The sequence below is a fragment of the Schistocerca piceifrons genome, chromosome 9, assembly GCF_021461385.2.
Source record: "Schistocerca piceifrons isolate TAMUIC-IGC-003096 chromosome 9, iqSchPice1.1, whole genome shotgun sequence".
In the NCBI taxonomy this organism is placed as follows: Eukaryota; Metazoa; Arthropoda; class Insecta; order Orthoptera; family Acrididae; genus Schistocerca; species Schistocerca piceifrons.
The window spans coordinates 177287861-177314600 of NC_060146.1; the positions used below are offsets into that span (position 1 = coordinate 177287861).

The 26740-nt window shown below is 45.0% G+C and overlaps 1 protein-coding gene across 1 annotated transcript in view; it reads left to right on the plus strand.

Moving 5' to 3' along the window:
- Nucleotides 1–26740, plus strand: part of LOC124716827 (luciferin sulfotransferase-like) — a 59127-nt gene that overhangs the window by 14427 nt on the left and 17960 nt on the right. Inside the window, exons 2-3 of the mRNA XM_047243380.1 lie at nucleotides 13240–13339; nucleotides 18314–18455. Of these exons, the coding sequence (XP_047099336.1) occupies nucleotides 13240–13339; nucleotides 18314–18455 (242 nt within the window). The remainder of the gene's footprint in view (nucleotides 1–13239; nucleotides 13340–18313; nucleotides 18456–26740) is intronic.

Genomic DNA, 26740 nt, shown 5'->3' on the forward strand with positions numbered 1-26740 from the left:
ATCGTGACTTACTTAGTTTCATAGTAGAAAAAAAATGTCTTTGACACACAGCTATGGGTCGAAATATAGCAGCACTTTTGCAACCTCAATATGGAGACGTAGAAACTACCTGAAGAAAGCAACGTAGACGTCCTGGACAGCTGTAACGTTAAAGTGATTTTCCTTTGAAACGGAAATTATCCTGCGGATCAATCAGCTCATGGACAGGGACGCTTTCAACTGAAACTGCTAACGGTCTCGAAAACTTTTCCAAAGTAGATGTAACACTGGCAGTCTCCTCAAAACATTTAGCAAACTGTCCGTGCAATACTTTCCAGGCCAAAATTAACTGTCAAAACTTCCTGTTTTCTGTAACGCCAGTGACCTTTGAGAACTGGACTGTGTTCTTCAGAGCCCACTTCTACAACACAATTTTCTTTTTAAATGCATCCCTGTCGAATTAAAGCGAAGTTGTTTCTCACCTTACAATGTCTTACCGTGAGCAGTGTGTGGTGAAGTCCACTTAAAATACGTGATCTGCAATTCATTCTGGATGTTCTAATTTTCGTTCCTGCACTCATTTCTGCTCCATAAATTCAACAAGCCGGCCGCTGTGGCCAAGCGGCTCTAGGCGATTCAGTCCGGGACCGTGGTGCTGCTTCGGTCGCAGGTTCGAATCCTGTCTCGGGCATGGATGTGTCTGATGTCCTTAGGTTAGTTAGGTTTAAGTAGTTGTAAGTCTAGGGGACTGACAACCTCCGATGTAAAGTCCCTATATCTACATCTATATCCATACTCCGCAAGCCACCTGACGGTGTGTGGCGGAGGGTACCCTGAGTACTTCTATGGGTTCTCCCTTCTATTCCAGTCTCGTATTGTTCGTGGAAAGAAGGATTGTCGGTATGCTTCTGTGTGGGCTCTAATCTCTCTGATTTTATCCGCATGGTCTCTTCGCGAGATATCCGTAGGAGGGAGCAATATACTGCTTGACTCTTCGGTGAAGGTATGTTCTCGAAACTTTAACGAAAGCCCATACCGAGCTACTGAGCGTCTCTCCTGCAGAGTCTTCCACTGGAGTTTATCTATCATCTCCGTAACGCTTCCGCGATTACTAAATGATCCTGTAACGAAGCCATTTGAGGCATTTGAAATCCAACAACAGAGAGTTTTAAATCGAAAAATCGTTCCAGGCATGTCCCTTGACATAAGCAGCGTACTTGTCCGTAATACACAGAGTGATTTTGTCCACCGTGTACAAACTATAGGGATCGATCGATGAGAGGATACGGAACAAGAAAGGTCTGATGGACTTGTGTCCGGGAATGCATGGTTTCCATGCTGGAGTTCATTTATTCAATCATACGTTGTTACAGAGACTGCGGTCTAATACGCGCTGTACCGCGCAGCCACAGTTAGAGTATGTGTTGAAAATAGTTTCCATGTGTCTCAACACATGCGTGTAACGCCGCAGAAAGTTCTGTCTCACACGTCCACATCGGCAAGGCTGCGTCCGAGCAGTGTCCAAGGCAACGTGAATGCGCTGCTCCAGTGTCTCCACTATTGGAATGGGCTCTGCATACACGATACTTTTGAGATGGTCCCATAACCAGAAGTCGCACGGGTTGAGGTCCGGTGAACGATAAGGTCATGCAATTGGACCCCTCGTCCGATCCATCGACCAGAGAAGACACGACTGAGATGCGACCGGACGTTAACGGCGAAGTGGGCTGGAGCACCATCATGTAGCAGCCACATAATCCTTCGAATCATCGATGGAACTTCTTCCAGCAGGAGAGGTAAAGTCACCCGCCAGAAACACCGATAGTTCCGGCCTGTTATGCGACGTGGAAGGAAGACTGGCCGCAAAGTTCGGTCGCCGGCCGGAGTGGCCGAGCGGTTCTAGGCGCTACAGTCTGAAGCCGCGCGACCGTTACGGTCGCAGGTTCGAATCCTGCCTTGGGCATGGATGTATGTGATGTCCTTAGGTTTAAGTAGTTCTAAGTTCAAGGGGACTGATGACCTCAGAAGTTAAGTCCCATAGTGCTCAGAGCCATTTAAAAGTCGGGTACGTCCTTCATGATTTCCTGCTTCCTGAAACCACCCTGTCTCAGATAAACGGCGAAACACTGTTGCAGTCAGAATGAGATTTTCACTCTGCAGCGGAGTGTGCGCTGATATGAAACTTCCTGGCAGATTAAAACTGTGTGCCGGACCGAGACTCGAATTCGGGACCTTTGCCTTTCGCGGGCAAGTGCTCTACCGACTGAGCTACCCAAGCACGACTCACGCCCCGTCCTCACAGTTTTAATTCCGCCAGTACCTCGAGAAAGGCAAAGGTCACGAGTTCGAGTCTCGGTCTGGCACATAGTTTTCATCTGCCATGAAGTTTCATATCAACGCACACTGCGCTGCAGAGTGAAAATCTCATTCTGGAAACATCCCCCAGGCTGTGGCTAAGCCATGTCTCCGCAATATCCTTTCTTTCAGGAGTGCTAGTTCTGCAAGGTTCGCAGGAGAGCTTCTGTAAAGTTTGGAAGGTAGGAGACGAGGTACTTTCAGAAGTGAAGTTGTGAGGACGGGGCGTGAGTCGTGCTTGGGTAACTCAGTTGGTAGAGCACTTGCCCGCGAAAGGCAAAGGTCCCGAGTTCGAGTCTCGGCCCGGCACACAGTTTTAATCTGTCAGGAAGTTTCATATCAGCGCACATTGCTCTGCAGAGTATCTCATTCTGGAAACATCCCCCAGGCTGTGGCTGAGCCATGTCTCCGCAATATCCTTTCTTTCAGGAGTGCTAGTTCTGCAAGGTTCGCAGGAGAGCTTCTGTAAAGTTTGGAAGGTAGGGGACGAGGTACTTTCAGAAGTGAAGTTGTGAGGACGGGGCATGAGTCGTGCTCGGGTAGCTCAGTTGGTAGAGCACTTGCCCGCGAAAGGCAAAGGTCCCGAGTTCGAGTCTCCAGGAAGTTTCACTGTTGCAGTCATTAGATGCTGTCGTTGTCGGCGGGTATATGTCTCCTGATACAGCCTTGCTGCCCGCCGCCCATTGCCATTTCCCCTTCCGTAAGTAAACACCATGTCGGCAAGCTCTTGATTCGAATACAGAACCATTGCTTACAACGCAGTGTGACACCCCCTACAAGGTTAGTCAGCACGAGAAGTGAATCGGACGGAACATTACCAATTACTGTGGCAGGACAGAGCGCTAGGGCATGACGTATGAGGAACAGTACCACCCTCTAGGAGGAAACCATGCATACTGTAACTGTGGCTGCACGGTACGGCGCGTATTAGACAGTAGTCTCTGTAATAATGTATGGTTGAATAAATGGTCTCTATCATGGAAACCATACACTTTGCACATAAGTTCATTAGACCTTTTTTGTTCCTTGTCCTCTCTTCGATTAATCCGTAGAGTTTGTACACGTTAGAAAAAATCCCCTTGTATAGAGTGTATATGTTCTCCGTTCAATTCCGTCGAAAATTGTTGCAACTGACAGTGGAATGATGCGCGTGGCTTCAGATATTTTACTACTCGTGCCACCAATTTTTCACGAGCTCCATGCCAGCAAATTTAACACAAAGTGCTTCTTTATGTACAGAAAAATGAATCCCGTCTGTTGACCGCTGTAATTATTTTATCTTTTGTGTGAAACTTAATCTTTAAATTCTTTCTGCAGGGTATTGCAATGATTCGTAGGAAATTTGGGCTGCACGTCACTTACGCGACTGCGTAATACGTATCGAGGTTTCTCATCCCTCTCTTCTATCATTCCCATTTATTTTTAAAGACTTGTGACGACAGGTTGGTAGACTACCTCTTTTTCTGCAAACAGCCACTGGAGCTGTGGAAGTCTTTTATTTCACGAACAAAAGGCGAACGGTAACAAGCGCCGACACCACAATTCTGCACAACTGAAGATACACTACTGGCCATTAAATCTGCTACACCAAGAAGAAATGAAGATGATAAACGGATATTCATTGGACAAATATATTATACTAGAACTGACATGTGATTACATTTTCATGCTATCTGGGTGCATAGATCCTGAGAAATCAGTACCCAGAACAACCACCTCTGGCCGTAATAACGGCCTTGATACGCCTGGGCATTGAGTCAAACAGAGCTTGGATGGCGCGTACAGGTACAGCTGCCTATGCAGCTTCAACACGATACCACAGTTCATGGCGTATTGTGACGAGCCAGTTGCTCGGCCACCATTGACCAGACATTTTCAGTTGGTGAGAGAGCAGGAGGTTATGCTGATCAGGGCAGCAGTCGAACATTTTCTGTATCCAGAAAGGCCCGTACAGGACCTGCAACATGCGATCGTGCATTATCTTGCTGAAATGTAGGGTTTCGCAGGGATCGAATGAAGGGTAGAGCCACGGGTCGTAACACATCTGTAATGTAACGTCCACTGTTCAAAGTGCCGTCAATGCGAACAAGAGGTGACCGAGACGTGTAACCAATGGCACCCCATACCATCACGCTGGGTGATACGCCAGTATGGCGATGACGAATACACGCTTCCAATGTGCGTTCACCGAGATGTCGCCAAACACGGATGCGACCATCGTGATGCTGTAAACGGATTCATCCGAATAAATGACGTTTCGCCATTCGTGCACCCAGGTTCGTCGTTGGGTACACCATCGCAGTTGCTCCTGTCTGTGATGTAGCGTCAAGGGTAACCGCAGACATGGTCTCCTAGCTGAAAGTCGATGCTGCTGCAAACGTCGTCGAACTGTTCGTGCAGATGGTTGTTACCTTGCAAACGTCCCCATCTGTTGACTCTGGGTTCGAGACGTGGATGCACGATCCGTTACAGCCATGCGGATAAGATGCCTGTCATCTCCACAGCTAGTGATACGAGGCCGTTGGGATCCAGCACGGCGTACCATATTACCCTCCTGAACCCACCGAGTCCATATTCTGCTAACAGTCATTGGATCTCCACCAACGCGAGCAGCAATGTCGCGATACGATAAACCGTAATCGCGATAGGCTACAATCCGACTTTTATCAAAGTCGGAAACGTGATGGTACGCATTTCTCCTTCTTACACGAGTTATCACAACATCGTTTTACCAGGCAACGCCAGTCAACTGCTGTTTGTGTATGAGAAATCGGTTGGGAACTTTCCTCATGTCAGCACGTTGTAGGTGTCGCCACCGGCGCCAATCTTGTGTGAATGGTCTGAAAAGCTAGTCATTTGCATATCACAGCATCTTCTTCCTGTTGGTTAAATTTCGAGTCTGTAGCACGTCATCTTCGTGGTGTGGCAAACTTAATGGCCAGTAGTGTAAATACATTGTTGGCTCTGTAACAAAATCTTTCCTTTGCTAACCACATGCCTATTAGTAGTTAAAGTCTACAGTATTTAGAATCTTTTCATTTAGCAGGCTGTATGCTTGCTGTACTTGCTGTAGTTCGTGTCATGAAGATGTTCCGTGAGGTAAGTGACTTATGAAATGTATGGGTTATTGTTTGGATTTCTTCTAATCCAGGGTCATTCTTTTGTGTTAATTAATAGTCAGATTGCGTTATCCTTGTATATTGTGGGTAACAAATGAATAAGTTTGAGTTGTATTTGTCAGGAATAATTATGAAGGTCAGTGTTGAAATGATAAAAACAAGGAAAGTGTCAGTACGTTCAGTTTCACTCAGCAGTTTCAGAACTAAATAAACAAGTTTCAGCTTCTCAGTATTCCAGTCCAAGTAAAAATAAATTAAGAAGTTTCAAAATAACTTCCCGGCCAATTTACCATCCAGATTAACAGTTATCATAATTATACACGAATACGTTAAGGCACTTATATTAATTGATCTTGATACAACTCTCTTGGTACCTCTAATTTCCAGGGTTCCTTTCCTATGCATTCCCTCTTCAAATTCCGATCAGTTGGAAACGAATTCCTTACTGGACGATGGAATAAGTCTCCATATCTCATCTACAAATTTTTGAGCCGATTCCACAGTTTGCTGTGCATCGTCAAGTTGACGCTTTGTTTGGAATTTCGATATCTTACGTATTTCAGTTCTGTAACACTGTTTGGAATTATGCAACCATCCACTGTTTGGCTTGAGTTCATAGTAATCCATGTCGCCCGCAATTTGATGTGCATAGCATAGTAGGTCATTATCAGGTACATGCCGTAAATTATATCGATCACCCTTGAAACGTGTGAACATCTTCTCCTATTTTGAATATCTGTAGTATTTCGTATGCACTACACCGTCATATTGCTGCGGACTTCCTCGAAATCTGTTGATAATTCTTTTCTTTTTACTATGCTGCGTGTGATCTTCCATGTACGGAATTGTGTTCAGCACCCGCTCCTTCGACAACGATTGTCCTTTACTACGTTTGTGGCTTTCCGTTCGACAAGGATGATGAAGTACTTGGCTCGACACCTGTTTCAATATCACGTTCACTTTTTAAGCACGTATCGTCATCGTTGTACCACCGAGCCAGGTGGCGCAGTGGTTAGCACACTGGACTCGCATTCTGGAGGACGACCATTCAAACCCGCGTCGGCAATCCTGATTTAGGTTTTCTGTGATTTCCCAAAATCGCTCCAGACAAACGCCGGGATGGTTCCTTTGAAGTGGTACGCCCGACTTCCTTCCCAGTCTTCTTTAATCCGATGGGACCGATGACCTCACTGTTTGCTCCCCTCCCCCAAATCATCCAAACAACCATCATAGACTCGTAGTATACATTGTCTGCACAATCGAGCGTATACGACACCACACATTCGCTTGCAGAAACGCTAATATTTCAGCTGCCATCTCTTTCTCACTCCTGCCATTGTGGCCGAGCGGTTCTAGGTCCTTCAGTCTGGAACCGCGCGACCGCTACAGTCGCAGGTTCGAATCCTGCCTCGGGCATGGATGTGTGTGATGTCCTTAGTTTGGTTTAAGTAGTTCTAAGTTCTAGGGCACTGATGACCTCAGAAGTTATGTCCCATAGTGCTCAGAGTCATTTGAACCATTTGAACCGCTACAGTTGCAGGTTCGAATCCTGCCTCGTGCATGGATGTGTGTGATGTCCTTCGATTAGTTAGGTTTAAGTAGTTCTAAGTTCTAGGGGACTGATGACCACAGACGTTAAGTCCCATAGTGCTCAGAGCCATAATGCGATGTCTGATTTGCTTATCGTTGCCATTGCTCTGCTTTGTATCAACATCCCTAGCAGTGTTGTGAGTTACTCGTCGACTGAGCAGTTCAACTACGCTCCGTAGCTTCATGATGTATTCAGCATTGGATGCCTCCAGTCCTGCCCCCTGTAGCCATTAGCAGCCAATATTGTGGTTTATTTTTATTTATTTATTTATCGTTCCGTGGGACCAAATTAAGGAGAAGTCTCCATGGTCATGGAACGAGTCAATACATGAAATTGTAACACGATAGTAGAAACAGATAAAATAAAATATAAGTAACATATTCAGGCGACAATTCGTAAGTTTTAATAAAGAAAATCAACAATGTAACACTGGAATTTGCTTAATTTTTCAGCTCTTCCAGGAGCTCCTCGACAGAATAGGAGGAGTGAGCCATGAGGAAACTCTTCAGTTTAGACTTAAAAGCGTTTGGGCTACTGCTAAGATTTTTGAGTTCTTGTGGTAGCTTATTGAAAATGGATGCAGCAGAATACTGCACTCATTTCTGCACAAGAGTCAAGGAAGAGCATTCCACATGCAGATTTGATTTCTGCCTAGTATTAACTGAGTGAAAGCTGCTAACTCTTGGGAATAAGCTAATATTGCTAACAACAAACGACATTAGAGAAACTATATACTGTGAGGGCAATGTCAGAATTCCCAGACTATTGAATAGGGGTGCACAAGAGGTTCTCGAACTTACACCACACATAGCTCGAACAGCCCGTTTCTGAGCCAAAAATACTCGTTTTGAATCAGAAGAATTACCCCAAAAAATAATACCATATGACATAAATGGCTCTGAGCACTACGGGACTTAACTTCTGAGGTCATCAGTCCCCTAGAACTTAGAACTACTTAAACCTAACTAACCTAAGGACATCACAAACATCCATGCCCGAGGCAGGATTCGAACCTGCGACCGTAGCGGTCGCACGGTTCCAGACTGTAGCGCCTAGAACCGCTCGGCCACCCCGGCCGGCACCATATGACATAAGCGTATGAAAATATGAGAAGTAGACTACTTTCCGTGTTGAACTGTCACTTATTTCAGATACTGTTCTAATGGTAAATAAAGCAGCATTTAGTTTCTGAACAAGATCCTGAACATGGGCTTTCCACAAGAGCTTACTATCTATCCGAACGCCTAGGAACTTGAACTGTTCCGTCTCCCTTATAATATGCCCATTCTGTCTGATCAAAATATCGGTTCCATAGTAGACGATATGTGGGGGCATTTTGCAGCGTCGCACTCAAGGCATTCTTTGTCAGTCATTCTGTGCGTGTCCGCCCCCGGTAGCTGAGTGGTCAGCGCGACAGAATGTCAACCCTAAGGGTCCGGATTCGATTCCCGGCGGCTGGGTCGGAGATTTTCTCCGTTCAGGGACTGAGTGTTGTGTTCTCCTAATCATCATCATTTCATCCCCATCGGGTAGATGACATAACTAATGAGGAGGTATTGAATAGGATTGGAGAGAAGAGAAATTTGTGGCACAACTTGACTAGAAGAAGGGATCGGTTCGTAGGGCATATTCTGAGGCATTAATGGATTACCAATTTAGCATTGGAAGGCAGCGTGGAGGGTAAAAATTGTAGAGGGACACAAGGAGATGAATACATTAAACAGATACAGAATGATGTAGGTTGCAGTAGGTACTGGGAGATGAAGAAGCTTGCATAGGATAGAGTAGCATGGAGAGCTGCATCAAACTTGTCTCTGGACTGAAGACCACAACAACAACAACGACTCGCAAGTCGCCGAAGTGGCGTCAAATCGAAGGACTTGCACCCGGTGAACGGTGTACGTGACGGGAGGCCCTAGCCACACATTCTGTGCGTCAGGTACAGCGCAAGGCCACTTCCCCAGCACAAGCGCTGTTCGTTCTTTACCAACTTCGCCTTTTTTGAGCTTCTACAAAAACAAAGAAATCATTAATTGATAAGAAGTGTTTTATTCAAACTGCCCAGTATATTAAATCTATGTGGTCTACCGGAACTCAAACCAGGGACAATTGCTTTTCCAGCTGAGAGGACGAATCGTGAGTTGTGCTTGTATAGCTGCGTCTGTAGAGTGCTGGCCCACAGACAGTAAAGATACCACGTTTGTTTCCTGGCCCCAGTACACAGATTACGTCTATCGCCTTTCTGACAACAAGTATCTTTAGATTGTAAGTGTCAGCAGAAAAGTGATTGTTGTTGTTGCTGTGGTCTTCAGATCTGAGACTGGTTTGATGCAGCTCTCCATGCTACTCTATCCTGTGCAAGCTTCTTCATCTCCCAGTACCTACTGCTACCTACGTCGTTCTGAATCTGCTTACTCTCCCTCTATGATTTTTACCCTCCACGCTGCCCTCCAATGCTAAATTTGTGATCCCTTGATGCTTCAAAACATGTCCTACCAACCGATCCCTTCTTCTAGTCAAGTTGTGCCACAAACTTCTCTTCTCCCCAATCCTATTCAATACCTCCTCATTAGTTACGTGATCTACCCACCTTATCTTCAGCATTCTTCTGTAGCACCACATTTCGAAAGCTTCTATTCTCTTCTTGTCCAAACTGGTTATCGTCCACGTTTCACATCCATCATGGCTACACTCCATACAAATACTTTCAGAAACGACTTCGTGACACTTAAATCTATACTCGATGTTAACAAATTTCTCTTCTTCAGAAACGATTTCCTTGCCATTGCCAGTCTACATTTTATATCCTCTCTACTTCGACCATCATCAGTTATTTTGCTCCCTAAATAGCAAAACTCCTTTACTACTTTAATTGTCTCATTTCCTAATCTAATCCCCTCAGCATCACCCGATTTAATTTGACTACATTCCATTATCCTCGTTTTCCTTTTGTTGATGTTCATCTTATATCCACCTTTCAAGACACTGTCCATTCCGTTCAACTGCTCTTCCAAGTCTTTTGTTGTCTCTGACAGAATTACAATGTCGTCGGCGAACCTCAAAGTTTTTATTTCTTCTCCATGAATTTTAATACCTACTCCGAATTTTTCTTTTGTTTCCTTTACTGCCAGCTCAATATACAGATTGAATAGCATCGGGGAGAGGCTACAACCCAGTCTCACTCCCTTCCCAACCACTGCTTCCCTTTCATGTCCCTCGACTCTTATAACTGCCATTTGGTTTCTGTACAAATTGTAAATAGCCTTTCGCTCCCTGTATTTTAACCCTGCCACCTTCAGAATTTGAAAGAGAGTATTCCAGTTAACGTTGTCAAAAGCTTTCTCTAAGTCTACAAATGCTAGAAACGTAGGTTTGCCTTTTCTTAATCTTTCTTCTAAGATAAGTCGTAAGGTTAGTATTGCCTCACGTGTTGCAACATTTCTACGGAATCCGAACTGATCTTTCCCGAGGTCCGCTTCTACCAGTTTTTCCATTCGTCTGTAAAGAATTCGCGTTAGTATTTTGCAGCTGTGACTTATTAAACTGATAGTTCGGTAATTTTCACATCTGTCAACACCTGCTTTCTTTGGGATTGGAATTATTATATTCTTCTTGAAGTCTGTGGGTATTTCGCCTGTCTCATACATCTTGCTCACCAGATGGTAGAGTTTTGTCATGACTGGCTCTCCCAAGGCCATCAGTAGTTCTAATGGAATGTTGTCTAATCCCGGGGCCTTGTTTCGACTCAGGTCTTTCAGTGCTCTGTCAAACTCTTCACGCAGTATCTTATCTCCCATTTCATCTTCATTTACATCCTCTTCCATTTCCATAATATTGTCCTCAAGTACATCGCCCTTGTATAAACCCTCTATATACTCCTTCCACCTTTCTGCCTTCCCTTCTTTGCTTAGAACTGGGTTGCCATCTGAGCTCTTGATTTTCATACAAGTGGTTCTCTTCTCTCCAAAGGTCTCTTTAATTTTCCTGTAGGCAGTATCTATCTTACCCCTAGTGAGACAAACCTCTACATCCTTACATTTGTCCTCTAGCCATCCCTGCTTAGCCATTTTGCACTTCCTGTCGATCTCATTTTTGAGACGTTTGTATTCCTTTTTGCCTACTTCATTTACTGCATTTTTATATTTTCTCCTTTCATCAATTAAATTCAATATTTCTTCTGTACCCAAGGATTTCTATTAGCCCTCGTCTTTTTACCTACTTGATCCTCTGCTGCCTTCACTACTTCGTCCCTCAGAGCTACCCATTCTTCTTCTACTGTATTTCTTTCCACCATTCCTGTCAATTGTTCCCTTATGCTCTCCCTGAAACTCTCTACAACCTCTGGTTCTGTCAGTTTATCCAGGTCCAATCTCCTTAAATTGCCACCTTTTTGCAGTTTCTTCAGTTTCAATCTGCAGTTCATAACCAATAGATTGTGGTCAGAATCCACATCTGCACCTGGAAATGTCTTACAATTTAAAACCTGGTTCCTAAATCTCTGTCTTACCATTATATAGTCTATCTGATACCTTTTAGTATCTCCAGGATTCTACCAGGTATACAACCTTCTTTTATGATTCTTGAACCAAGTGTTAGCTATGATTAAGTTATGCTCTGTGCAAAATTCTACAAGGCGGCTTCCTCTTTCATTTCTTCCCTCCAATCCATATTCACCTACTATGTTTCCTTCTCTCCCTTTTCCTACTGACGAATTCCAGTCACCCATGACTATTAAATTTTCGTCTCCCTTCACTACCTGAATAATTTCTTTTATCTCGTCATACATTTCATCAATTTCTTCATCATCTGCAGAGCTAGTTGGCATATAAACCTGTACTACTGTAGTAGGCATGGGCTTTGTGTTTATCTTGGCCACAATAATGCGTTCACTATGCTGTTTGTAGTAGCTAACCCGCACTCCTATTTTTTTATTCATTATTAAACCTACTCCTGCATTACCCCTATTTGACTTTGTATTTATAACTCTGTAATCACCTGACCAAAAGTCTTGTTCCTCCTGCCACCGAACTTCACTAATTCCCACTATATCTAAGTTTAACCTATCCATTTCCCTTTTTAAATTTTCTAACCTACCTGCCCGATTAAGGGATCTGACATTCCACGCTCCGATCCGTAGAATTTCAGTTTTCTTTCTCCTGATAACCACGTCCTCTTGAGTAGTCCCCGCCTGGAGACCCGAATGGGGGACTATTTTACCTCCGGAATATTTTACCCAAGAGGACGCCATCATCATTTAATCATACAGTAAAGCTGCATGTCCTCGGGTAAAATTACGGCTGTAGTTTCCCCTTGCTTTCAGCCGTTCGCAGTACCAGCACAGCAAGGCCGTTTTGGTTAATGTTACAAGGCCAGATCAGTCAATCATCCAGACTGTTGCCCCTGCAACTACTGAAAAGGCTGCTGCCCCTCTTCAGGAACCACACGTTTGTCTGGCCTCTCGACAGATACCCCTCCGTTGTGGTTGCACCTACGGTACGGCCATCTGTATCGCTGAGGCACGCAAGCTTCCCCACCAACGGCAAGGTCCATGGTTCATGGGGGGGGGGGGGGGGGGGGGGAAGTGATTGTGTCAGCAGAAAAGTGATTGTGGTAAATAAATAAAAGTGACTGAAGCAGAAGATTCGTGGTATTTTTGTGCTCAGAGAGAAAAATCTAGTTCTAGCACCATCATACTATTGCGCTTTATCAACGTTTGACTGCGTTTGGCCGGCCGCTGTGACTGAGCGGTTCTAGACGCTTCAGAAATGGTTCAAATGGCTCTGACAACTATGGGACTTAACATCTTAGGTCATCAGTCCCCTAGAACTTGGAACTACTTAAACGTAACTAACCTAAGGACATCACACACATCCATGCCCTAGGCAGGATTCGAACCTGCGACCGTAGCAGTCGCGCGGTTCCGGACTGAGCGCCTAGAACCGCGAGACCACCGCTGCCGGCTAGGCGCTTCAGTCCGGAACCGCGCTGCTGCTACGATCGCAGGTTCGAACCCTGCTTCGGGCATGGATGTGTATGATATTCTTAGGTTAGTTAGGTTAAAGTAGTTCTAAGTCTAGGGGACTGATGACCTCAGACGTAAAGTCCCATTGCGCTCAGAGCCATTTGAACCATTTGCATTGCGTTTGTTTGCTGCGAAATAGATCTGTTTATCCATATTGTATTTTTTTGCGACAGGAACTACGTGGAGTCAGGAAATGGTCTGGTTACTCATGAATGACTGCGACTTGGAGAAGGCGAAGCAGATACCGCTTAGTGAAAGATTTCCGTTCCTAGAGTAAGTATAAACGTGCAGGGTGTTTGAGGTAAGGTGGTTTTGTCTGTAACTTGCAAAGTAGTGAGTGGAGGAAATGTTTATTTAGATAGATTTGTGTAAGTAACGTTACACTTGCAGAGCTTTGAACATGGCTTATTGAGTTATTTTCCTCAAGTTACAGCGACGAGTTATATTTTTTGAAATAGACCTTATATTTACTATCGCATAGGTGATGTACGATGGATATTCAGTAAGTAATGCAATACATTTTTGTTCCCGACCAGTTTCGATTGAAAAACTTTGCGGGACATCGTGGGATATTCCCGCTTCAGCCCCTGTAGTTTCATAAAGTTTAGACAGATTGGGTGGGGGGGGGGGGGGGGGTCGCTGTATGGAGCCTTCAATATGGCGTCTGTGACGGAGGTGCGTTCCAAGCAGAGCTTTTTTTAAACTTTCTTTTGGCGCACAACCAGAGCACAATGTCTACAGATAACTGGCAATGAGCAAAAGCACGGTGAGTCGTTGGGCGAGGCGTCTGTATCATCGCGACAAGGTAGCGCAGACCTGCGTCTACATCTACATCTACGTCATTACTCTGCTATTTACAATAAAGTGTCTGGCAGAGGGTTCAATGAACCACCTTCGAGCTGTCTCTCTACCGTTCCACACCCGAACGGCGCGCGGGAAAAAGGAGCGCTTAAAGTTCTCTGTGCGAGCCCTGATCACTCTTATTTTATCGTGATGATCATTTCTCCCTATGTAGGTGGGTGCCAAAAGAATGTTTTCGCAATCGCATAAGAAAACTGGTGATTGAAATTTCATGAGAAGATCCCGTCGCAACGAAAACCGCCTTTGTTTTAATGATTGCCACTCAGATTCACGTATCATGTCTGTGACACTATCTCCACTATTTCGCGATAATACAAAACGAGCTGCCCTTCTTTGTACTTTTTCGATGTCATCCGTCAGTCCCACCTGATGCGGATCCGACACCGCACAGCAGTATTCCAGAATAGGGCAGACAAGCGTGGTGACAGCAGTCTCTTTAGTAGACCTGCTGCACCTTCTACGTGTTCTGCCAATGAAACGCAGTCTTTGCTTTGCTCGACCCATAATATTATCTATGTGATCGTTCTAATTTAGGTTATTTGTAATTGTAATCCCTAAGTATTTAGTTGAATTTACAGCCCTCAGATTTGTGTGACTTATTGCGTAATCGAAATTTAGCGGATTTCTGTTAGTACTCATGTGAATAACTTCACACTTTTGCTTATTCAGGGTCAATTGCCACTTTTCGCACCATACATATATCTTCTCTAAATCATTTTGCAATTGGTTTTGGTCATCTGATGACTTTACAAGATGGTAAATGACAGCGTCGTCTGCAGACAATCTAAGACGGCTGCTGAGATTGTCTCCTATGCCGTTAATACACTCCTGGAAATGGAAAAAAGAACACATTGACACCGGTGTGTCAGACCCACCATACTTGCTCCGGACACTGCGAGAGGGCTGTACAAGCAATGATCACACGCACGGCACAGCGAACACACCAGGAACCGCGGTGTTGGCCGTCGAATGGCGCTAGCTGCGCAGCATTTGTGCACCGCCGCCGTTAGTGTCAGCCAGTTTGCCGTGGCATACGGAGCTCCATCGCAGTCTTTAACACTGGTAGCATGCCGCGACAGCGTGGACGTGAACCGTATGTGCAGTTGACGGACTTTGAGCGAGGGCGTATAGTGGGCATGCGGGAGGCCGGGTGGACGTACCGCCGAATTGCTCAACACGTGGGGCGTGAGGTCTCCACAGTACATAGATGTTGTCGCCAGTGGTCGGCGGAAGGTGCACGTGCCCGTCGACCTGGGACCGGACCGCAGCGACGCACGGATGCACGCCAAGACCGTAGGATCCTACGCAGTGCCGTGGGGGACCGCACCGCCACTTCCCAGCAAATTAGGGACACTGTTGCTCCTGGGGTATCGGCGAGGACCATTCGCAACCGTCTCCATGAAGCTGGGCTACGGTCCCGCACACCGTTAGGCCGTCTTCCGCTCACGCCCCAACATCGTGCAGCCCGCCTCCAGTGGTGTCGCGACAGGCGTGAATGGAGGGACGAATGGAGACGTGTCGTCTTCAGCGATGAGAGTCGCTTCTGCCTTGGTGCCAATGATGGTCGTATGCGTGTTTGGCGCCGTGCAGGTGAGCGCCACAATCAGGACTGCATACGACCGAGGCACACAGGGCCAATACCCGGCATCATGGTGTGGGGAGCGATCTCCTACACTGGCCGTACACCACTGGTGATCGTCGAGGGGACACTGAATAGTGCACGGTACATCCAAACCGTCATCGAACCCATCGTTCTACCATTCCTAGACCGGCAAGGGAACTTGCTGTTCCAACAGGACAATGCACGTCCGCATGTATCCCGTGCCACCCAACGTGCTCTAGAAGGTGTAAGTCAACTACCCTGGCCAGCAAGATCTCCGGATCTGTCCCCCATTGAGCATGTTTGGGACTGGATGAAGCGTCGTCTCACGCGGTCTGCACGTCCAGCACGAACGCTGGTCCAACTGAGGCGCCAGGTGGAAATGGCATGGCAAGCCGTTCCACAGGACTACATCCAGCATCTCTACGATCGTCTCCATGGGAGAATAGCAGCCTGCATTGCTGCGAAAGGTGGATATACACTGTACTAGTGCCGACATTGTGCATGCTCTGTTGCCTGTTTCTATGTGCCTGTGGTTCTGTCAGTGTGATCATGTGATGTATCTGACCCCAGGAATGTGTCAATAAAGTTTCCCCTTCCTGGGACAATGAATTCACGGTGTTCTTATTTCAATTTCCAGGAGTGTATATACCAGTAACGATAGAGGGGCTATAATACTTCCTTAGGAAACGCCGGATATTACTTCTGTTTTACTGAATGACTTTCCGTCTATTACTACGAACTGTGACCTTTATGACAGGAAATCACGAATCCAGTCTTACAACTGAGGTGATACTCCGTAGGCACGCAGTTTGGTTAGAAGACGCTTGTGAGGAACGGTGTCTAAGCCTTCTGGAAATCTAAAAATATGGAATCAATTTGACATCCCCTGTCCAATATCCCGCATGCCGGCCGGCCAGCAGCATACGGTCTTCTGTCACCCCTGGAATGTTGGAACGTGCGGACACTCTCTTTCTCAGTGATCAGTGTATCACAGTCAAACACAATGATACCCAACTGGACATTTATGTTGGCAGTGCTGACAACCTCGACCACCGGTTCAGGTACTTAGTGGTATTTGCCCGCAGGGTTTCTTGTCGCCTAACGAAAGATCATAAAGACCAACGAAGAACTATCTGTCCAAAACTGCTTGCGCATTACGAGGCTGATCGTGACAATTTTTTGTCGAACATCGTCACAGGCGATGAAACATTGGTTCATAACTTCAAACCGGAAACAAAACGGCAATCCGTGGAGTGGCGCCATAGCACCCTTCCTCCTAAGGAAAAGTTTTTAAGTAGGCTGTTTCGGTTCTTATGTTGGTAACGCCACGTAGTTCTCTGTATGAAAATCGCTGACTGCATTGCGTGCAGTCTGTGGCTGGTTGGACTCATTATTGGAATATTCGCTTGTGTAGTGTTGGGCAGCTGGATGTGAACAGCGCGTAGCGTTGGGCAGTTGGAAGTGAGCCGCCAGTAGTGGCGGATGTGGGGAGAGATATGCGAGAGTTTTGAGAGCGGACGATCTGGACGTGTGTCCGTCAGAAAAAGGAAAAGTGTAAGACTGGATGTCATGAACTGAAGTATATATTATGTCTTTTGAACACTATTAAGGTAAATACATTGTTTGTTCTTTATCAAAATCTTTCATTTGCTAACTATGCCTATCAGTAGTTAGTGCCTTCTGTAGTTAGAACCTTTTATTTAGCTGTCAGTATTGGCGCTCGCTGTATTGCAGTAGTTCGAGTAACGAAGTTTTTTTGTGAGGTAAGTGATTCATGAAAGGTATAGGTTATTGTTAGTCAGGGCCATTCTTTTGCAGGGATTATTGAAAGTCAGACTGCGTTGCGCTAAAAATATTGTGTGTCAGTTTAGTGATGATCAGAATAAGTGGTGAGAGGACTGTCTGAGTACGTTCAGTTTTGCTCAGCTGTTTGAAAATCAAATACAGTAAGATTTTTTCCAGCACTGTCATTCATAATTTTTCAAAGGGGACGTTTCAAGTTCAAAGCTACACCCTCAGTTGGTGACGGTCTTGTGGGACTCTGAAGGGATTATTCTGTTCTCCCTTATGGTGCTACGATCATCTGTCAGGTATATTGTGCTACCCCCAGGAAATTGAAGGAACAACCTCAGCCTATTCATCGTCACAAAAATACCTCTCCTTCTCCATGACAAGGCAAGCCCCACTCAGGTCTCCACTCCCGAGGGAAGCCCACAGTACTTCATTGGACTGTTCCGCCTCATCCATCTTAGAGCCTGAATCTCGCACCTTCCGATTTCCATCTCTTTCACCCAATCAAGGATGCACTCCGCACGCCGGCCGGTGTGACCGAGCGGTTCTAGGCGCTATAGTCTGGAACTGCACGACCGCTACGTCGCAGGTTCGAATCCTGCCTCGGGCATGGATGTGTGTGATGTCCTTAGGTTAGTTAGGTTGAAGTACTTCTAAGTCTTGGGGACTGATGACCTCAGATGTTAAGTCCCATAGTGCTCAGAGCCATTTGATGCACTCCGCGGGCAGCAGTACGCGGACCATGGGGAGGTTATTGATAGAAGACGTTGACCCCGGCGTCGACCACTAGAGTGGTACCGTGTGGGCACACAGGCGCAAATGTGTTGCATTACTTATTGGATGCCCCTCGTAAATAAATAATTTATTCACATAGCATTTTGCGCATTACACAGTAAAACATCCTATCTGAAACACAGTGCCTATTTAAGCTTACCTGCCTTCTTGCCTATATTACGTATTGGTACATCAGTCCTCTATGTTTTCTGTTGCAGAATAACGTCTGTTATGCCTAACTTAAGTGTAAAACTGCCCCACTCGATAGACCACGTTCAAAATATGAAGTCACCGAGACTGATCAAGAGTCACTTACCATTGGAACTGTTGCCGAGGCAGATCAGAACTGTCAAGCCCAGGGTAAGCAACTCCCTCTTCTCATTCAACATTTTTTTATAATTTTTTCCTGTCTCTCGACTGGCCTAATTCGTACTACCAACTCTAATCTCGCTAGCGCAGTGGTTCCCAACAGGTGTTCCGCGGAGCCGTAGGGGTCCGCGAGCTATGCCAGAGGGGTCCGCAAGATGCTATTAGAATAAAAATATATTGAATATATTACGTATGATAACAGGTTTTTCGTTTTGGCCGCTGCCTGCATGAGCAGAGCTTTAGCGAACGCCAACTCCTGCGTCTTCTTAGCGCCAGCTGACACTAGCACACTCTAGCGCAAAACTAGAATTAGATAGAAGCAAATAGTTCTGCTGTATGTCGTTAGACTGCGCGCGCTGCCTCTTTGCAGCTGACAACTGACAGTCACTTTACACAGAAATTCGCATTTCAGACGACAATCGGCCATTGTTAATTTTTTGCCGTGTTGTTTACAGTTTTAGTATTCTGTATTAAACAGTAGTGTTTGTAAAGCGTTGTTTTTCGTGGAAGCTACAGTTCGCTTAGTTAAAAATGGACCGTTGCTTAAAAAGTGGTTCGTTAAAACGAGAAAGGCCTACAGATGGAGAGGAAGATAATGCATTTGCTGTTCAAGCAAGTAAGTCAATGACTCTCGAACAAAAGTTGTCAGGGTCCATTGAACCTAAATCGTCGGCGTCCCTTGAACATAACCCTTCCAAGATAAGTGTTAAGCTTACTGGAAAAATTAGAAAATATAACTCTGATTATTTGGAAATCGGTTTTACGTTCACTGGGCCTGAGCAACAGCCTCAACCTCAGTGAGTAATTTGCTATGAAAGCCTTTCGAATGAATGTATGAAACCAGCGAAACTCCGGCGCCATCTTGAAACAAAGCACCCGGAGCACAAAACTAACTCATTAGATTTTTTCCAAAATAAATTAGATGAGTTGAAAACATCTCGTAAAACAATTACCAAACACTGTGGTGCAAATGTAAATGAAAATGTAACTCTTGCGTCTTACGAGGTGGCTCAGCTTGTTGCTAAATGTGGGAAAAACGACACAGTTGTTGTGGAACTTATCCTGCCATCAGCAGTGATACTTTGCAAGAGAACGTTAGGTGATGCAGCTGCTAAGGTAATAGGAACTGTCCCGCTCTCAAATAATACTGTTCAAATACGAATTACTGATATGTCAGTTAACATCGAAGAAACATTGCTGGCTAGACTTTGCATGAGTAACATGTACGCTCTACAATTGGATGAAAGCACAGACATATCAAAAAACGCTATAATGTTGGTTTTCCCACGATTATTATCTGATTTTCTTTTTTGATGTGAACTACTGCATACAACAGCAGACGATATTTTTACTGCATTAAATAATTATCTCAATGAACACGATGTCACCTGGAAAAATGTGCAGGCTTGCCGACGGATGGAACAAAGTCAATGGCTGGCAAAAAAACGTATCAAAGCAGTTATTCGTCGTTCCATTGTCGCTTTGTTCTCTTACATAAAGTACTCGTAGTCTTCATGTCTGACGACTGTAATACGGTACTTATGAAAGTTCCGTGATGCACAGCGGTTTTCGCTAAGTCATCGATGATTTCATGTTAGAGTGTCCTGTGATCCACACAAATTTTATCTTCTTTCCGATATATTCGTTTTCGTTGGTAGCTTTCACGGTGTCCATTACCAGTGGGTTAGATTTCTCGAGAATGGCAGGTGTCTGCAAGTTTTGGAGCAAGCTTCTGCAGTCCGTTAAAATCAAAATGCTTCTTACTGCGAGGGTCTGCGAGTAATTTAAAGCTGCGAGTATAGCTACAGCTTCTGCCCAAAAACCAGAAGTTTCACCAGGAAGCGGTATCAATTCCTTGAGATTTGTGCTCGGGCACAGGAAAGCGCAACCCCTCTACCATTATCTGACGTTTTCGAGCAGTCTGTATAAGCCTGGAGCTATTCCGGTGAATTATCTGCAATACAGGTTTTTACTAATTGTTCTGCGCCATTATTTGTTGTTACTGGGAAGCAGAAGACATCACGTACGGAAGTAATTTCGTTATACTGGTATTCTGAATTAGGACATGTTGGCGATCTCGGCTGTATAGCACCATAAGTCTCCCTTTGTATTGTTGTGAGATCTGCCACGTCTGTGACCAGTCTTAAAGAACTTGTTTCTTTACACAAACAACAAAAATCTTCATGTAGAAGGCAAGTGTAGTAAGGTTGGCCATTAGCCTCACTTTGTTTCGCCAGCTGGTCCGCCAGTTCGTTACAGGAGATAATAGAGTGTCCTTTGGCTTTCACACTGGTAGAGTAACTTAATTACATCAAGCACGTAGCGGTTACTGTTGGAGTACCATTGCTGCTTTTCTAGATTTTCCAGTGCATTACTCGATTCTATGACAATAAGGGTGTCTTCGAACTGATTTCCTACACATCCAACAACCTCCTTAATTTCAAGAACTGCGGCAGTGATGCAGTGAAGATGCTAGCTTCAGGAACAACACTTGTTTAACCGATCAGATTACGCTCCGCGAGAGAAAGCGGAAACAGGGCAGACAGTGGGAGAGAAGCGTTTACACAGGGCAGAGGTGGGTGTGGCTCAGCCAAACGAAATGTACTCCACCCTTAATGGACAATTTCGGCCACATCTCGGCCACACTTCGGCGACTACATGCTCCATCAGCGATGTTGCCGAGCCATACTGCAGTATCACCGTGTGTTGCATAATTGTTGATGGCAGCACCACTGTGGCCACACATTCCCGTAAAATATTGCCCATGAAAATTGAGATTTGTGATTAGCTTATAAGGGACCAAACTGCTGAGGTTTTCGGTCCCTAGAATTTCACACTACTTAATCTAACTTAAAGAAATTTACGCTAAGGACAACACACACACACACACACCCATGTTAATTTTTATTTTATCAGCAAGAATTTTTCTTTTGTTAGAGCATGATTATTTCTCTCGGGGATATTATATTTTCTTATCACTTTTACTTACGTACATAAGTAAATATGAAACGGGTTCAAGAAGGGCCGCTGTTATTCATGTACCAACTTTAGATTTTGAACGTGATGACTAGAATATAGTTGCCGTTAACTGAATTGAATGTAATTTTGTTAATTTCTATTTATTGATTGCAAAGCAAGGCTCGAGAGAATTTCGATTGCTGCGGCCAAGATAAAACTTACTGAACTTATGGGATCTGTATAATCTAAAAATGAACTTTAACGTAAATTAATTATCTGTTGCAGTTTAGAAAGGTTCTTACAACGAAATCTCTCGCATTTACATTTACTGTTAACACTTTGAAAAATAAATTAATACTTCGGCGTGTAATGGCCGACCAGAGGCTGCATCGGAAGATGAGCTTTCCGCAGCGCAAATTACTGAAAAAAAATGCTTATTAAAAATAATTAGCCGCTGCAACCATTTGAGGTGACAACTATTACAAAGAAATTCATTTTGTGGAAACAATAATTAGTTTATTTTAACATAATACCGAATAACTTACATAAAATATGTGTAGCCGCTCAATGGCTGCCTTCCGTATCGTGAAGCAAAACAGTGTGAGTACCATAAAGTACGTCCTTCCTCCTCGGGCGAACAATCGCGTCTCTTTTACGATCCTTTTTTATTTTCATAGACATGTTTTAAATAAAGATGCTACTTTTAAATTATCGCTGCATATCAGTTGTTTCAAGAACATTAACTGTATCTTTTATACTAATTATGTTCATAAAATATTTAAGCTTTTTACAAATAATTTTTAGTTCACCCTTAACACTTCACAGTATTGTTCACTTTTTACAACCGATAAAAATTTCAATATTTATGTGACGTACCGTCACACTTACAAGGAGATGGCACGACCGTGGGGTCGGGGATTTGTCCGAAATTTTGTGTGGTGAAAGACGACCCCTAACACGTCACGTGGTTAATATATTAGGACGCACTACCCAGAAAATCCCCGGGAAAAATCGATCCAAAGTTTCTTAGGTGCCTTATGAGTATAAAATCTTAGTCCATTGCCGAGTCGCCGCCTGGCCTACATGTTTAGAGCTCAAATTCTTACGGCGGAGGTCTCGGTTTCGATTCCTCCTCCGGCACTTTCTTTTTTCCTTCTGTTTCATTTTCTTTGGTTATTCCACCAATTATTCAGAAAGTTTCACAAACGTACATTATATTTAACAAATTAGTTACATTATTGAATAAAAAGTATTTTCTTTTTGTCCAACAACAGAATTCATGGCTGTGGGTTTTCCATTTTTCATTGTAAAGTATATGAGGAAAGACATTGGGTTTTTAATCAGAATAACAAAGTCGATTGGGAAACATTCAATTTTTATACATGTAATAATTATAAACAAGAACCGCAGTGGTAATTATCGTAAAAACAAACAAAGCAATAATTTTTGCGACATCTTGCGAAACATATAAAAGCAGATTTTTTACAATCACAGGACGTTTGCAATAAATCTGTACAAAAACTTGCCCCATTAACATTTACGAAAATGTTTTGAGTTTCTGATAATTTTGAGGCAAACCAGGCATATTGACTCATGCCTCGGATTATTGGTGACGATAATTGGTGGTGAATTATAGAATGAATTTTTATACAGTCTTCCCGGGAATTAATTTCACGGTTCTCCTGTAACAATGCGCTGCAATTTTGCAAGCAACAGAAGGAAAAAAAAGTGCCAGAAGAGGAATCGAACTCGAGACCTCTGGCGTAAGGGTTCGAGCGCTATCCATGTTGGCCAGACGGCGGTTCGTCATTATACTAACATTTCATACTCATAAGGCACCTAAGAAACTTTGGATCGAATTTTCTCGGGATTTTCCGAGTAGTGAGGCGTTAGGGGTCCTCTTTCACCACACAAAATTGCGGACAAATCCCCGATCACAAGGTCGTGCCGTCTCCTTGTTAGACCACGCGGCTGCCCCACGTGGCATATTGCTCATGTAAACGCATTTTGAAGTTATGCACCAGCGAGTGCCTACCGGCAACCACATGAGCCGCGCCGGCCCCAGTGGCCGAGCGGTTCTAGGCGCTTCAGTCTGGAGCCGCGCGACCGCTACGGCCGCAGGTTCGAATCCTGCCTCGGGCATGGATGTGTGTGATGTCCTTAGCTTAGTTAGGTTTAAGTAGTTCTATTTTGATTCATATAGTACATTTTGTAGTCTTGAGAAATAGGATGGCCAATGGGCATGCCGCAGTGGTAACACCGGTTCACGTCATATCACCGATGTTCAGAGCTGTACGTCTTGGCTCACGCTGGGATGGGTTACAGTCTGGTTCTGCCGAGTGCTGTGGGCAAGAAGGATATATTCAGCCCTTGTGAGGCCAATTCAGGAGCCACTTGACTGAGAAGTAGCGGCGCCGGTCACGAAAATTGACAATGGTCGGAAGAGCAGTGGGCTGGCGACATGCCACTCTGTATCCGCATCTGGTGACACCTAAGGGCTGAGGATGACATGGTGGCCGGTCGGTGCCATTGGACCTTGAAGGCCTGTTTGGACGGTGTTTGTTTTTTCGTGAAATAAGCTGATTCCTTTTCGAACACCCTGTGTTAACCCTTTGACCGCTACAGACGCCCTCTCTCGATTCTGCACTGAGAGCAGCGTTGTTGTCATGGCACTGCCCGCCTAACGCTGCTGCCTGTGCAGAGAGATGGCTTTCCGGTCGCTACGAAATAGTCGTCCCCCTAAATTTAGGAAAACTATTCAGTAAAAAGTATGATTTTTGCACAGCTTACAGTGTGATATCTCTGCTAGATAACGGACTGAATTTCTCTTCGCCGGCCGGAGTGGCCGAGCGGTTCTAGGCGCTACAGTCTGGAACCGCCTGACCGCTACGGTCGCAGGTTCGAATCTTGCCTTGGGCATGGATGTGTGTGGTATCCTTAGGTTAGTTAGGTTTAATTAGTTCTAAGTTAAAGGGGACTGATGACCACAGCAGTTATGTCCCATAGTGCTCAGAGCCATTTGAACCATTTTGATTTTCTCTTCGTTATTCATCATAGTTACTGTGCTGCATCAAATTAAATGAAGCATTGCAAGAAATTATAAAGGGTGTGCAGGGGTAAAAATGCAGTACATAAACTTCATGTATGGTTGATTTTAGCCCATATATTGCTATGTATGAAATGTACGTGGGGGAGTTGGAAAATAAGTTTCCCCGGTCGATTGTGGTCAGATCTTGTGTGTGAAAGGAAAAAAAAAGAGAATGAGACATTAAAGATAAGACATATCTTTATTTTTCTACATAATTTCCAAGTCCTTTGAGACATTTGTCATACCGCTTTATAAGCTTCAAAAATCTTCCAGGAAGAAATCAGGGCGTTGCATACTGAAGAAGCTTTGAACGGCTTGTTTGACGTCAGCATTGCTGCCAAAGCGCCTTCCGCCGAGAGTCTTCTTCAAAGCAGGAAACAGATAGAAGTCACTCTGTGCGAGATCGGGACTGTAAGGCGGATGGTGTAGGCGCTCCCAACCAAGAATTGCAATATGGTTTTGCGTTGCCGTAGCCGTGTGTGGTCTCGTATTGTCTTCCAACAGCAGAACGTCAGATCTGAGAAGGCCAGGCCACTTTTTCCGAATCACCTCTTTGAATTTCGACAGAGTGGCACAGTACCACGCAGCATTGGTGGTTGCATCCTCCAGAAAGTCCAGCTGCAAAACTCCTTTGGCGTCCCAGAAAACGGTGAGTAACACTTACCTGCAGACGGAGTGCTTTTGAACTTCTTTCGGACAGGTGATGTTTCCACTCCACGGATGCGGCCTTGGATTCGGGCGTGTAATGGTGGACCCACATTTCATCCCCCGTCACAATCCGAAACAGAAGGTCATTGCCAGATTCGTGGTAACGCACGAGCTGTTCCAGGCTGAACGCCATGCGTTGTTCCACGTGTGTCGGGGTCAGTTAGCGGGGCACCCATTGTGCTGACACCTTCCTGTATCGAAGAATGTCGTGGATGATCTTGTGAGCTCGATCATGTCCGATTCCAAGTTCTGCCGCTACTCCATCGATGGTGATACGCCGGTTCGCTTTAATCGTGTCATTCACCTTCCTGACATTTGCATCTGTAGTGGCCGTGCGCGTCCGTCCAGGTCTCCGTGTGTCCTGCAAGTGCTGACGTCTACCACTGAATTGCTGGCACAATCTCCGCCTCATTTGCCTCGACATCACCCGTGACCCATACACCTCAACAAGGCGGTTATGAATTTCTGTGCCTGATACTCCACGTGCCCATTCATGGCGGATAACAGCTCTCACTTCCGCCTTTGACCACGACTCCAAAACGTACCTTCTCTCCATAGCTCCGGGAAAAGACTGAGCGGCTGGCCTCCGCTTTGCGCAGGCACTGCGACAGCGCCACCTGCTTGATCTCGGTCGACCTCTACCCAATGGTGCATCGGTGTGTTGCACGTGCGCGTTCACCTGCCGGGTCGCCTTTCGCCCATATCACACAACTCTGCCCACAGTCGACAGGGGAAACTTTATTTCCTACTCCCCCTTGTAGATGAGATACCGGAATTTTATTTAAAATCGAGAGCAGAACGATATCTCATTTCGTTTTTGAGATGTTGGTTTGAATACCCGGTGGACGGCCTCGAACGATGCGCTCATTTCCGTCCCTGTGCATCAGGAATCTTGTGTTCATAACAATCGTATTTCATAAACGGTTCAAAATATCGAAAGGACATTTTTTTGCAAGTTATACCAGGCAAAGAGGAGTGTGTGCTTTATGATAAATACTCGAACTTTTTTCTTCACCGAGATATAGAAGTAACTCGTCCGCAGCAGTGAGAGGGTCGGTGGAAAGAGACATGTAAACACGTCAACAGTGCTTAAGTAAAACCTGGAGGCCGGAGTTAAAGATACATTCAGCTCTTGGGGAGTGGCGGACAACGACGAGTTAAATCGTCCATAAAACGGCCAAAAGGTTAAATAGTGTGTAATAACACCACGAGCAAACTGCGCTGAAGCACCAAAGAAATGGGTATAGGCATGCGTATTCAAATACAGATATATGTAAGCAGGTAGAATACGGAGCTGCGTCGGCAACGCTTACATACGACAACAAGTGTCTGGCGCAGTTGTTAGATCGATTACTGCTGCTCAAATGGTTCAAATGGCGCTGAGCACTATGGGACTTAACATCTGAGGTCATCAGTCCCCTGGACTTAGAACTACGTAAACATAACTAACCTAAGGACATCAAACACATCCATGCCTGAGGCATGCTCTGAGCACTATGGGACTCAACATCTGAGGTCATCA